Source organism: Lithobates pipiens, unplaced genomic scaffold (genome assembly GCF_037356315.1).
Source record: "Lithobates pipiens isolate NorthernLeopardFrog02 unplaced genomic scaffold, aLitPip1_a1.2 Scaffold_28, whole genome shotgun sequence".
Classification (NCBI taxonomy): Eukaryota; Metazoa; Chordata; class Amphibia; order Anura; family Ranidae; genus Lithobates; species Lithobates pipiens.
The window spans coordinates 220,712,946-220,725,848 of NW_027507789.1; the positions used below are offsets into that span (position 1 = coordinate 220,712,946).

Consider the following 12,903-nt stretch of genomic DNA (forward strand, 5'->3'; position numbering starts at 1 on the left):
GGCACTGTAGAATCATGCAAGGTAGGGGGTGAGATTTGTGTTGAAAGGGGGAATTTGGGGGGGGGGGTGGCAAAGGGGAGAAATTGTTCTAGGATTGTTCTAGGAGGGTAAATTTCCAGAGGTGTGCTAGGAGTAGTGAATTAAAGGGATTTATGTTGGGAGGTGGGATTTAGGGAGTTTGTGCTAGAAAGGGTGATATGGTAGGGGGTGGGGGGAAGATCTGTGATAGGAGCAGAGGGAAATAGGAGGGTATTCGAGGGGGGGGGGTTTCTATAAAAGGTGATTTGGTAGAGGGGGGGGGGAAGATCTGTGATAAGAGGGGAGGGAAATAGGAGGGTATTTGGGGGGGGGGGTGTTTGTGCTAGAAAAGGTGATATGGTAGAGGGGGGGGGGATCTGTGATAGGAGTGGAGGGAAATAGGAGGGTATTCGAGGGGGGTGCTAGAAAAGGTGATATGGTGGGGGGGGATCTGTGATAGGAGGGGAGGGAAATAGGAGGGTATTCGGGGGGGGGGGTGCTAGAAAAGGTGATATGGTGGGGGGGGGGGGATCTGTGATAGGAGGGGAGGGAAATAGGAGGGTATTCGGGGGGTGCTAGAAAAGGTGATATGGTGGGGGGGATCTATGATAGGAGGGGAGGGAAATAGGAGGGTATTTGGGGGGGGGGGGGTGTTTGTGCTAGAAAAGGTGATATGGTGGGGGGGGGGGATCTGTGAAAGGAGGGGGGGAAATAGGAGATTATTCGGGAGGGGGGGGGGGTTGTGCTAGAAAAGGTGATATGGTAGGGGGGGGGGGGGTCTGTGATAGGAGTGGAGGGAAATAGGAGGGTATTCAGGGGGGGGGGGGGTGCTAGAAAAGGTGATATGGTAGAGGGGCGGGGGATCTGTGATAGGAGTGGAGGGAAATAGGAGGGTATTCGGGGGGGTGCTAGAAAAGGTGATATGGTGGGGGGGGGGATCTGTGATAGGAGGGGAGGGAAATAGGAGGGTATTCGGGGGGGTGCTAGAAAAGGTGATATGGTGGGGGGATCTGTGATAGGAGGGGAGGGAAATAGGAGGGTATTCGGGGGGGTGCTAGAAAAGGTGATATGGTGGGGGGATCTGTGATAGGAGGGGAGGGAAATAGGAGGGTATTCGGAGGGGGGGTGCTAGAAAAGGTGATATGGTGGGGGGATCTGTGATAGGAGGGGAGGGAAATAGGAGGGTATTCGGGGGGGGTGCTAGAAAAGGTGATATGGTGGGGGGGGATCTGTGATAGGAGGGGAGGGAAATAGGAGGGTATTCGGGGGGGGGGGGGGTGCTAGAAAAGGTGATATGGTGGGGGGGATCTGTGATAGGACGGGAGGGAAATAGGAGGGTATTTGGGGGGGGGGTGTTTGTGCTAGAAAAGGGGATATGGTGGGGGGGGGGGGATCTGTGAAAGGAGGGGGGGAAATAGGAGATTATTCGGGAGGGGGGGTTTGTGCTAGAAAAGGTGATATGGTGGGGGGGGGGGGGGTCTGTGATAGGAGTGGAGGGAAATAGGAGGGTATTCAGGGGGGGGGGGGGGTGCTAGAAAAGGTGATATGGTAGAGGGGGGGGGGATCTGTGATAGGAGTGGAGGGAAATAGGAGGGTATTCGAGGGGGGTGCTAGAAAAGGTGATATGGTGGGGGGGGATCTGTGATAGGAGGGGAGGGAAATAGGAGGGTATTCGGGGGGGGGGGGTGCTAGAAAAGGTGATATGGTGGGGGGGGGGGGGATCTGTGATAGGAGGGGAGGGAAATAGGAGGGTATTCGGGGGGTGCTAGAAAAGGTGATATGGTGGGGGGGATCTATGATAGGAGGGGAGGGAAATAGGAGGGTATTTGGGGGGGGGGGGGTGTTTGTGCTAGAAAAGGTGATATGGTGGGGGGGGGGATCTGTGAAAGGAGGGGGGGAAATAGGAGATTATTCGGGAGGGGGGGGGGGGGTTGTGCTAGAAAAGGTGATATGGTAGGGGGGGGGGGGTCTGTGATAGGAGTGGAGGGAAATAGGAGGGTATTCAGGGGGGGGGGGGGTCTGTGATAGGAGGGGAGGGAAATAGGAGGGTATTCGGGGGGGTGCTAGAAAAGGTGATATGGTGGGGGGATCTGTGATAGGAGGGGAGGGAAATAGGAGGGTATTCGGAGGGGGGGTGCTAGAAAAGGTGATATGGTGGGGGGATCTGTGATAGGAGGGGAGGGAAATAGGAGGGTATTCGGGGGGGGTGCTAGAAAAGGTGATATGGTGGGGGGGGATCTGTGATAGGAGGGGAGGGAAATAGGAGGGTATTCGGGGGGGGTGCTAGAAAAGGTGATATGGTGGGGGGGATCTGTGATAGGACGGGAGGGAAATAGGAGGGTATTTGGGGGGGGGGGGTGTTTGTGCTAGAAAAGGTGATATGGTGGGGGGGGGGGGATCTGTGAAAGGAGGGGGGGAAATAGGAGATTATTCGGGAGGGGGGGTTTGTGCTAGAAAAGGTGATATGGTGGGGGGGGGGGGGTCTGTGATAGGAGTGGAGGGAAATAGGAGGGTATTCAGGGGGGGGGGGGGTGCTAGAAAAGGTGATATGGTAGAGGGGGGGGGATCTGTGATAGGAGTGGAGGGAAATAGGAGGGTATTCGGGGGGTGCTAGAAAAGGTGATATGGTGGGGGGGGGGATTTGTGATAGGAGGGGAGGGAAATAGGAGGGTATTCGGGGGGTGCTAGAAAAGGTGATATGGTGGGGGGGGGATCTGTGATAGGAGGGGAAGGAAATAGGAGGGTATTCGGGGGGGTGCTAGAAAAGGTGATATGGTGGGGGGGATCTGTGATAGGAGGGGAGGGAAAAAGGAGGGTATTCGGGGGGGGGGGGGGGTTATGCTGCAAAAGTTGATATCATCCCTACTAGCATAAACGTCTCCACCCCCCCACCAAACAAATTCCCCTCCTATCACAATTCCCCCCTCCCCTACCATTTCTAACACAAATCCCCCTACATCCCCTCCTATTTTCTGCCCCTCCTATCACAGATCTTTCCCCCCCTCCCCTATCACTTTTTCTAGCACAAATCCCCCCCCCCCCCCTCTTAGCACAAACCCTCTACCTCCTAAATTTCCCCTCTGAGCATATTCTAAGACGTAGAGGATTTGTGCTAGGAGGAGGGAAATTTTTTCGGAAGGGGGATTTGTACATGGGGGAATTGGAGAAAGATGGGATTTTTGAATTGGGGGGCAAAGATTTGGGCAGGGAGGGGGGATTTCAGCAGGAGGCAGAAGGGGAATTTACGCTTAGGAGGTAAACCTGCAGATTATTTCTCAATTTGTTTTGGAGGTGGTGGGGAGGGGGAGGGGGATTATGCTGACGCGTAATGCTCGTACATCTTGGATGGGGGCGCAATTTGACATCGTGGCCCTTGTCCCTGCACAGACTGCGGGTACAAACACTGCCCCCTGTGGGACAGGGCACTGGAAAAACCAACTGGAGTAAGAATTCTTCTTGAAGCATTTAAACTCAAATGATTTACTTCCTTTTTTTTTTCGTAGTTAAAAAGTTAAATCTTCGCAATGCTCTAATACACGGGGGAAGAAAAATGGTTTAATTGGAGGGTATTCGGGGGGGGGGGGGGGGTGCTAGAAAAGGTGATATGGTGGGGGGGGGGGATCTGTGATAGGAGGGGAGGGAAATAGGAGGGTATTCGGGGGGTGCTAGAAAAGGTGATATGGTGGGGGGGATCTATGATAGGAGGGGAGGGTGAGATTTGCTAGAAAGGGTGATATGGTAGGGGGGGGGGGAAGATCTGTGATAGGAGCAGATACACAGAGAGCCATACACAGCCGACGTATTATAAATATTATTTGCAAAGCAGATTATTTTGTCTTCTAGTTTTATAAAACTCAGGAACCTCGGCAGAAAACTCGCTCTTCATATGTACTAACCACGAAATAACAAATCTTGTGATATTATCACCCCGTCTGTCCTGTGAGATGTGAACGCACCACTAATCTTCCTCGTAGGTTGCAGTAGAGCTGCCGGCAGTGTCTGTAGCCATAGAACAGCCGGCCCCCGAGCAGCCGGCAGCACCAGAGACTATACCAGCAGAGGGCGACAAACCGTCCGTGGACAGTGAGAAGCCGCTGAAAGAAGCCACGCCGCGGCCTGTGCCTTTCTGGAGGAAGGTTGGAAAACATACCAGAGAATATAATTCTTCAGTCAATCGATCTTTTTTTTTAAGTTTTCCGTTTTCCCCCCAAAATTGTCTTCACAATCACTATCTGTCATGATTTAAAATGTTGCGGAACTACAAGTCCCAAGGCTGACAGTAACGAACATGATCCCAAAGGTTAGAGGCCTGGTGGGACTTGTAGATACGCAACAGGTGGAGGGCCGAAGGTTGAGCACCCATTATTTAAGGGATACGTGCTACCTTTGTGATGATAAACGATTGCTCTGCTAAACAAAGTCTCAAACTGGCGCCCCTCCAGCTGTTGCGGAACTACAAGTCCCAAGGCTGACAGTTACAAGCATGATCCCAAAGGTTAGAGGCCTGGTGGGACTTGTAAATACGCAACAGGTGGAGGGCCGCAGGCTGAGCACCCATGCTTTAAGAGATAAGTGCTACCTTTGTGATGATAAACGATTGCTCTGCTAAACAAAGTCTCAAACTGGCGCCCCTCCAGCTGTTGCGGAACTACAAGTCCCAAGGCTGACAGTTACAAGCATAATCCCAAAGGTTAGAGGCCTGGTGGGACTTGTAAATACCCAACAGGTGGAGGGCCGCAGGCTGAGCACCCATCCTTAAGAGATAAGTGCCACCTTTGTGATGATAAACGATTGCTCTGCAAAACAAAGTCTCAAACTGGCGCCCCTCCAGCTGTTGCGGAACTACAAGTCCCAAGACTGACAGTTACAAGCATAATCCCAAAGGTTAGAGGCATGATGGGACTTGTAGATACGCAACAGGTGGAGGGCCGCAGGCTGAGCACCCGTTATTTAAGGGATACGTACCACCTTTGTGATGATAAACGATTGCTCTGCTAAACAAAGTCTCAAACCGGCGCCCCTCCAGCTGTTGCGGAACTACAAGTCCCATCATGCCTCTGCCTGTGGGAGTCGTGCTTGTAACTGTCAGCCTTGCAATGCCTCATGGGACTTGTAGTTTTGCCACAGCTGAAGGGACACTAGTTTGAGACCCCCTGGTGAGACCTGCCTTTAGCTAAGTGTCACAAAGAATGTGCACAGTAACAAAAAAAAAAAAACAACAGAAAAGAGAAGCTACAGAAAAAGGCATGCCCAGAGTCACTAAGCGAATCCCATTTTGACTTCTACAGGCCGACAAGTTTTTAGAAGCATGCTTACACTATATTACCAAAAGTATTGTCTGGAGGGTTCAATATTGAGTTGGCTCCGCCCTTTGCAGCTATACCAGGTTCTACTCTTCTGGGAAGGCCGTCCACAAGGTTTAGGAGGGTGTCTATGGGAATGTTTGACCATTCTTCCTGAAGCGCATTTTGTGAGGTCAGGCACTGATGTTGGATGAGAAGGCCTGGCTCGCATTCTCCGTTCTAATTCATCCCAAAGGTGTTCTATCGGCTTGAGGTCAGGACTCAGTGCAGGCCAGTCATGTTCCTTCACCCTAAACTAGCTCATCCATGTCTTTATGGAACTTGCTTTATGCACTGGTCCAAATCATTTGGTGGAGGGGGGATTATGGTGCTTTGTGGGTTGTTTTTCAGGGGTTGGGCTTGGCTCCTTTAGTTTCAGTGAAGGGAACGCTTGGCCCCTGTACACACGGTCAGACATTCAGACAACAAAATCCGCCGGATCTTGTCCTAAACTGTTGCATACACACGGTCGGACAAAGTTGTTGGAAAATCTGATCGTAGGTAATGTGATGACGTTATTTCGTTACGACGGGACTACGTTCAGGCTAGTAGCCAATAGCTTTGGTCTAGGAATTTGATCTGAGCATGCGTGGCACTTTGTCCGATCGGGATTCCCTACACATGATCGGACAAAGTCCGATCGGATCATGTTGTCGGAAAGTTTTATAGCCCAGCCCTATTATCCGACAACATGGTCCGATCGGACATTTTCCAACGGCCCCTTCCTGATGTTGGACAAGAAGGTCTGGGTCGCAATCTCTGCTCTAATTAACCGCAATGGTGTTCTATCGGGTTGAGGTCAGGATTCTGTGCAGGCCAGTCAAGTTCCTCCACCCCAAACTCGCTCATCCATGTCTTTATGGACCTTGCTTTGTGCACTGGTGGGCAGTCATGTTGGAACCGGAAGCGGCCGTCCCCAAACTGTTCCCACAATGTTGGGAGCATGAAATTATCCAAATCGTCTTGGTATGCCGACGCCTTAAGAGTTCCCTTCACTGGAACTAAAGGGGCCAACCCCTGACAAACAACCCCCCACACCATAATCCCCCCTCCACCAAATGATTTGGACCAGTGCACAAAGCAAGGTCCATAAAGACATGGATAAGCAAGTTTGCGGTTGAGGAAATTGACTGGCCTCCACAGAGTCCTGACCTCAACCCAATAGAACACCATTGCGATTAATTAGAGCAGAGACTGCAAGCCAGGCCTTCTCATCCAACATCAGTGCCTGACCTCACAAATGCTCTTCTGGAAGAATGGTCAAACATTCCCATAGACACCCTCCTAAACCTTGTGGACGGCCTTCCCAGAAGAGTTGAAGCTGTTATAGCTGCAAAGGGCCAACTCAATACTGAACCCTACGGACTAAGACTGGGATGCCATTAAAGTTCATGTGCGTGTAAAGGCAGGCGTCCCAATACTTTTGGTAATATAGTGTATATATGTGCACAAACCGTTTTTTTTTTTTTGTTTTTTTTTTTTACGTGTGCTTATTCTTTAAATATTGATCTTCAGAGAACTCCAGTCAAGAGTAAAATGACCAATTTGCCTGTACAGTGTCAGGTTATGGACACGTTGCATTCCAAGTTTCTGTTTGTAAGCTGCAGAAGTACAGTACCTGCAGTGACGATCGCCCGCCAGCCGCTGCGAGGCAGCTCCTAGTCAAGGTATGATGATTGAAATCGCATCGTTTGCAGTGGAGAGTTGTCCAGATTGCTCAGGAGTCAGATGATGTTGGAGACAACAATCCATTCAAATGTCACTCTAAAACAAAAATAAGACAGCAATCAGATTGCCATTGTACTTACAGTGCATTGAAAAGTATTCATACCCCTTGAAATTTTCCACATGTTGTCATGTTACAACCAAAAATCATAAATGTATTTTATTGGGATTTTATGTGATAGACCAACACAAAGTGTCACATAATTGTGAAGTGGAAGGAAAATGATAAAGGGTTTTAAAAAAAAAAATATGTGCAAAGTGTGGGGTACATTTGTATTCAGCCCCCTTTACTCTGATACCCCCTAACTAAAATCTAGTGGAACCAATTGCCTTCAGAAATCACCTAACTAGTAAATAGAGTCCACCTGTGTGTAATTTAATCTCAGTATAATTACAGCTCTTCTGTGAAGCCCTCAGAGGTTTGTTAGAGAACCTTAGTGAACAAACAGCATCATGAAGGCCAAGGAACACACCAGACAGGTCAGGGATAAAGTTGTGGAGAAGTATAAAGCAGGGTTAGGTTATAAAAAAAATAATCTCCCAAGCTTTGAACATCTCACGGAGCTCTGTTCAATCCATCATCTGAAAATGGAAAGAGTATGGGCACAACTGCAAACTTACCAAGACATGGGCGTCCACCTAAACTGACCGTGCCGGGCAAGGAGAGCATTCATCAGAGAAGAGCCAAGAGGTCCATGGTAACTCTGGAGGAGCTGCAGAGATCCACAGCTCAGGGGGAGAATCTGTCCACAGGACAACTATTAGTCGTCTCTCCACAAATCTGCCCTTTATGGAAGAGTGACAAGAAGAAAGACATTGGAGAAAGAAAGTCATAAGAAGTCCTGTTTGTAGTTTGTGAGAAGCCATGTGGGGGAGGGGAAGCAAACATGTGGAAGAAGGTGATATGGTCAGATGAGACCAAAAATTAGTTTTTTGGACTAAAAGCAAAACGCTATGTGTGGCGGAAAACTAACACTGCCCATCCCCCTGAACACACCATCCCCACCGTGAGACATGGTGGTGGCAGCATCATGTGGTGGGGATGGTTTTCTTCAGCAGGGACAGCGAAGCTGGTCAGACATGATGGAAAGATGGATGGAGACAAATACAGGACAATCTTAGAACAAAACCTGTGTCTGAAAAAGACTTGAGACCGGGGTGGAGGTTCACCTTCCAGCAGGACAATGACCCGAAACATCCAGCCAGAGCTACAATGGAATGGTTTACATCAAAGCATATTCATGTGTTAGAATGGCCCAGTCACAGTCCAGACCTAAATCCAACTGAGAATCTGTGGCAAGACTTGAAAATTACTGTTCACAGACGCTCTCCATCCAATCTGACAGAGCTTGAGCTAAAACCATTTAACATTTTCCTTCCACTTCGCAATTATGTGCCACTTTGTGTTGGTCTATCACAGCCTTTTTTCAACCATGGGTGCCTTGAGGTTTTATGAGGGGTGCCTTGGCAAAATGCCTAATAATTGTATACAAGCCGGCGTGTGGATGAAGGCTGCCTTTTATGAACACTAGGTTACAGGTTTTCATTGTGCATCATTAGAACCTTCTAGCTGCTGCCGTCCCAACGACCAATGGCGTCATCAGTTGAAAAGGAGGATGTCAGTTGCCTGCATAGCATCCTTATTTAAACCCTCTCCATCAGTGGTGGGGTCACATTAGCTGAGTGATGGAGAAACATTGGAATACTAGTCAGTTTACAAAAGCGTATTTGCTTTGGAGGAATAAATCACCCCTAACGTTGGGTGTCCTACTTGGACTTGTGGATATCATATTGTTAGTTTATTTTTATATTTTAGAATGGGGTGACTCGATACGATCCATAATTTTTAAAGGGTGCATCGAGATTGTCCATCATTTTTAAGGGATGTCTCGAGATTGTCCACCTTTTTTAAAGGGTGCATTGAGATTGTCCATCATTTTTAAAGGGTGCATCGAGATTGTCCACCTTTTTTAGAGGGTGCATCGAGATTGTCCACCTTTTTTAAAGGGTGCATTGAGATTGTCCATCATTTTTAAGGGATGTCTCGAGATTGTCCACCTTTTTTAAAGGGTGCATCGTGATTATCCATCATTTTTAAAGAGTGCATCGAGATTGTCCATCGTTTTTATGCCTCGAGATTGGTTGAGAAACACTGGTCTATCACATAAAATCCCAATAAAATGCATTTACATTTTTGGCTGAAATATGACAAAATGCGGAAAATCTCAAGAGTTATGAATACTTTTTCAAGGCACTGTATAGTGAGTACCTTGCCTGGAGTTCTCCTTTAAGGTCCTCTTGCTCTGACCTGGTTCCTCTCTCCCCCTAAAAAAAAAAATGGTTATTAGGTGACGGGACTGAAAGGCTTTTTATCTCCCAAAAATTCTAAATCATAACGTGATCCTGTTACATAACTCTTCATTTTAAATGATCGAACGCCTCGTACTCAAAGCAGACAACTAAATACTATTTCTCTCTTCAGTCTTTTAAAGGAGAGCCCCAACCTGTAAAGGCCCAGGAGAGTGTAAGTTACTTTCCACCGTAATAGCTTTCAATTACTTTGATTAAGGGAGACCTTAGTTCTTCAAAATGGATGTTCCAGTATATAAAAATGATATTGTTAAATATGTAAAAATATATCCATACCTAGAATTTTGTACGTAGGAGCACAATCCACCACCTCCAAAGAGGATGATTTTATATACATGCATTCCCTGTCTATATACGAATATAATTATAGAATGAAGTTAAATATAAATTAAATCAGCGGTCTCCAAACTGCAGCCCCGGAGGGCGGGACACTCCCAGTCACCTCAGGGATCAGGCAATATCCTGCCTGCTTAAACCACAGATGGGGCACTATTCCTCCCACTGACACCAATGATGAGGCACTATTCCTCCCACTGACACCAGTGATGAGGGCACTATTCCTCCCACTGACACCAGTGATGGGGCACTATTCCTCCCACTGACACCAGTGATGAGGGCACTATTCCTCCCACTGACACCAGTGATGGGGCACTATTCCTCCCACTGACACCAGTGATGTGGGCACTATTCCTCCCACTGATACCAATGATGTGGGCACTATTCCTCCCACTGACACCAATGATGGGGCACTATTCCTCCCACTGACACCAATGATGTGGGCACTATTCCTCCCACTGACACCAGTGATGTGGGCACTATTCCTCCCACTGACACCAATGATGGGGCACTATTCCTCCCACTGACACCAATGATGGGGCACTATTCCTCCTACTGACACCAATGATGGGGCACTATTCCTCCCACTGACACCAATGATGTGGGCACTATTCCTCCCACTGATACCAATGATGGGGCACTATTCCTCCCATTGATACCAATGATGGGACACTATTCCTCCTACCGACACCAATGATGGGGGCACTATTTCTCCCACTGATACCAATGACTGGGCATTATTCCTCCCACCGACACCAGTGATGGGGCACTATTCCTCCTACTGACACCAATGATGGGGCACTATTCCTCCCACTGACACCAATGATGTGTGCACTATTCCTCCCACTGATACCAATGATGGGGCACTATTCCGCCCATTGATACCAATGATGGGACACTATTCCTCCTACCGACACCAATGATGGGGGCACTATTTCTCCCACTGATACCAATGACTGGGCATTATTCCTCCCACCAACACCAATGATGGGGCACTAGTACTCTCACTAACACTAAAGATAGGGCATTGTTTTTACTCCATCTGGATTCCAGGGCATCTTCTGCTCACACTGGCCAGGTTCCGGCCCCTCTAAAGTCTGAAGGACAGTAAATTGGCCCCTTGTTTGGAGAACCCAGAATTAGATGATATAATTAAGTATATATATAAGTGAGTATGTTCTCACTACAAGATCAGAAGAAGACAACATTTGAGACACAATAGTGGCCCACCAAAGGACCTCACCGACCCACAGAACTTAGTCATAACTGCCAATTTTGGGCAAAGTTGGCAGGATCAGGTGACTACCATTCATCGTATGTGTGTAGGTAGGTGTGTGATCTTTTCATTTTGATTGGCACAAGAATACAAAAACTAATACATTCTAAAAGAGAGACTCCTAAATGTTTTTGAATGTCACATGTCTGTGTCCCTTTAACAGCCACTAACATTCGGTCTCTGTCATAGGTTGCGGTAGAGCAGCCTGTTGTGTCTGTGTCTCTTAACACCGAAAAATCGGTCCCGGCGCAGATAGTGGCTCCGGATGTACAAGCTGATGCGGTTATAGAGCCGCCGGAGAACGAGAAGCCGGTGAAAGAAGTCACTTCACGGAATGTTCCCTTCTGGAGGAAGGTTGGCCCTTCGGTCTCTCCTGTATTTTCCTTATCTATTGTTGGTCACACAATTACTGGACTTCAATCTTTCAGCTCCGACTGTCCTTCCTTTACTGTCACGCCACTTCCTGGTCTATTTTGTAATTCCTTCCCTTTTCAACCACGTAATGCATATATATGCAGTGCAGGAAAGGTGAGCTTTAATGCTCAGCCGATGCACACGTTTCCATGGGTCCTTGAGGTTGTGTGCTGGAAGCGTGGCCACAGCACATCGAATGAGCTGTCACCGACTGTCATCGGAAGCCAACAGGACGGACTCCCAATGAGGTGACTGCATGTCACGCGTTGCCTCTCAGGTATTAAAGCCCACTTAAAGAGCCACTGGAAGATGGTGTGAAGGGGTTAAAAACATTTTTGAATAATGTGCACCACTACCGATTTGCATAAACCGCACCAAACCTGGGAGCCAGGGCCTTAAATTGGCTCTGTCTGACCCAAAATGGCTGACAGAGTCACATGGAACAGCAGCATCCAACCGGATAGCTATCTTAGTGACCCAGGAAACCATAGAGTTACTCCATTCCTCTTGGCTTCCTCTCCAGCTGCAAAGTCGCTGTGGGTGATCGCCACCTGCAGTGCAGAAAGTAAACTGCACCTACCTACAAGCTGCAGTCATTTTCATTTTCCAAGCTCGTTTTTATTATATTTTGACTTGTCAGCAATATACTTTCTATCCTAGGGCGACAACATTCACTATAACACCCCTCGCATTTTTATAAATATTTTCTTCTCTCTTTTCATGTGACAACACTGAAGAAATGACACTTGTCTACAATGTAAAGTAGTGAGTGTACAGCTTGTATAACGGTGTAAATTTGCTGTCCCCTCAAAATAACTCAACACACAGCCATTAATGTCTAAACCGCTGGCAACAAAAGTCAGTACACCCCTAAGTGAAAATGTCCAAATTGGGCCCAATTAGCCATTTTCTCCTCCTCGGGGTGTCATGTGACTCTTTAGTGTTACAAGGTCTCAGGTGTGAATGGGGAGCAGGTGTGTTAAATTTGGTGTTATCGCTCTCACTCTCTCATACTGGTCACTGGAAGTTCATCATGGCACCTCATGGCAAAGAACTCTCTGAGGATCTGAAAAAAAAATGTTGCTCTACATAAAGATGGCCTAGGCTATAAGAAGATTGCCAAGACCCTGAAACTGAGCTGCAGCACGGTGGCCAGGACCATACAGCGGTATAACAGGACAGGTTCCACTCAGAACAGGCCTCGCCATGGTCCACCAAAGAAGTTGAGGTCATGTGCTCAGCATCATATCCAGAGGTTGTCTTTGGGAAATAGATGTATGAGTGCTGCCAGCATTGCTGCAGAGGTTGTAGGGGTGGGGGGTCAGCCTGTCAGTGCTCAGACTATATGCCGCACACTGCATCAAATTGGTCTGCATGGCTGTCATCCCAGAAGGAAGCCTCTTCTAAAGATGAAACACAAGA

The 12,903-nt window shown here is 48.1% G+C and overlaps 1 protein-coding gene across 11 annotated transcripts in view; it reads left to right on the forward strand.

The window, feature by feature from the left end:
* The window catches only part of BCAS1 (brain enriched myelin associated protein 1), a 129,247-nt gene that overhangs the window by 95,182 nt on the left and 21,162 nt on the right, over positions 1-12,903 (forward strand). For 9 of the 11 annotated variants that reach the window (XM_077460557.1, XM_077460555.1, XM_077460563.1 and 6 more), the window contains 3 exons: positions 3,993-4,154; positions 9,568-9,609; positions 11,257-11,433. In XM_077460557.1, coding sequence (XP_077316683.1) covers positions 3,993-4,154; positions 9,568-9,609; positions 11,257-11,433 — 381 coding nt within the window. The remainder of the gene's footprint in view (positions 1-3,992; positions 4,155-9,567; positions 9,610-11,256; positions 11,434-12,903) is intronic. The other 2 variants (XM_077460553.1, XM_077460554.1) reach the window with 2 other exon arrangements.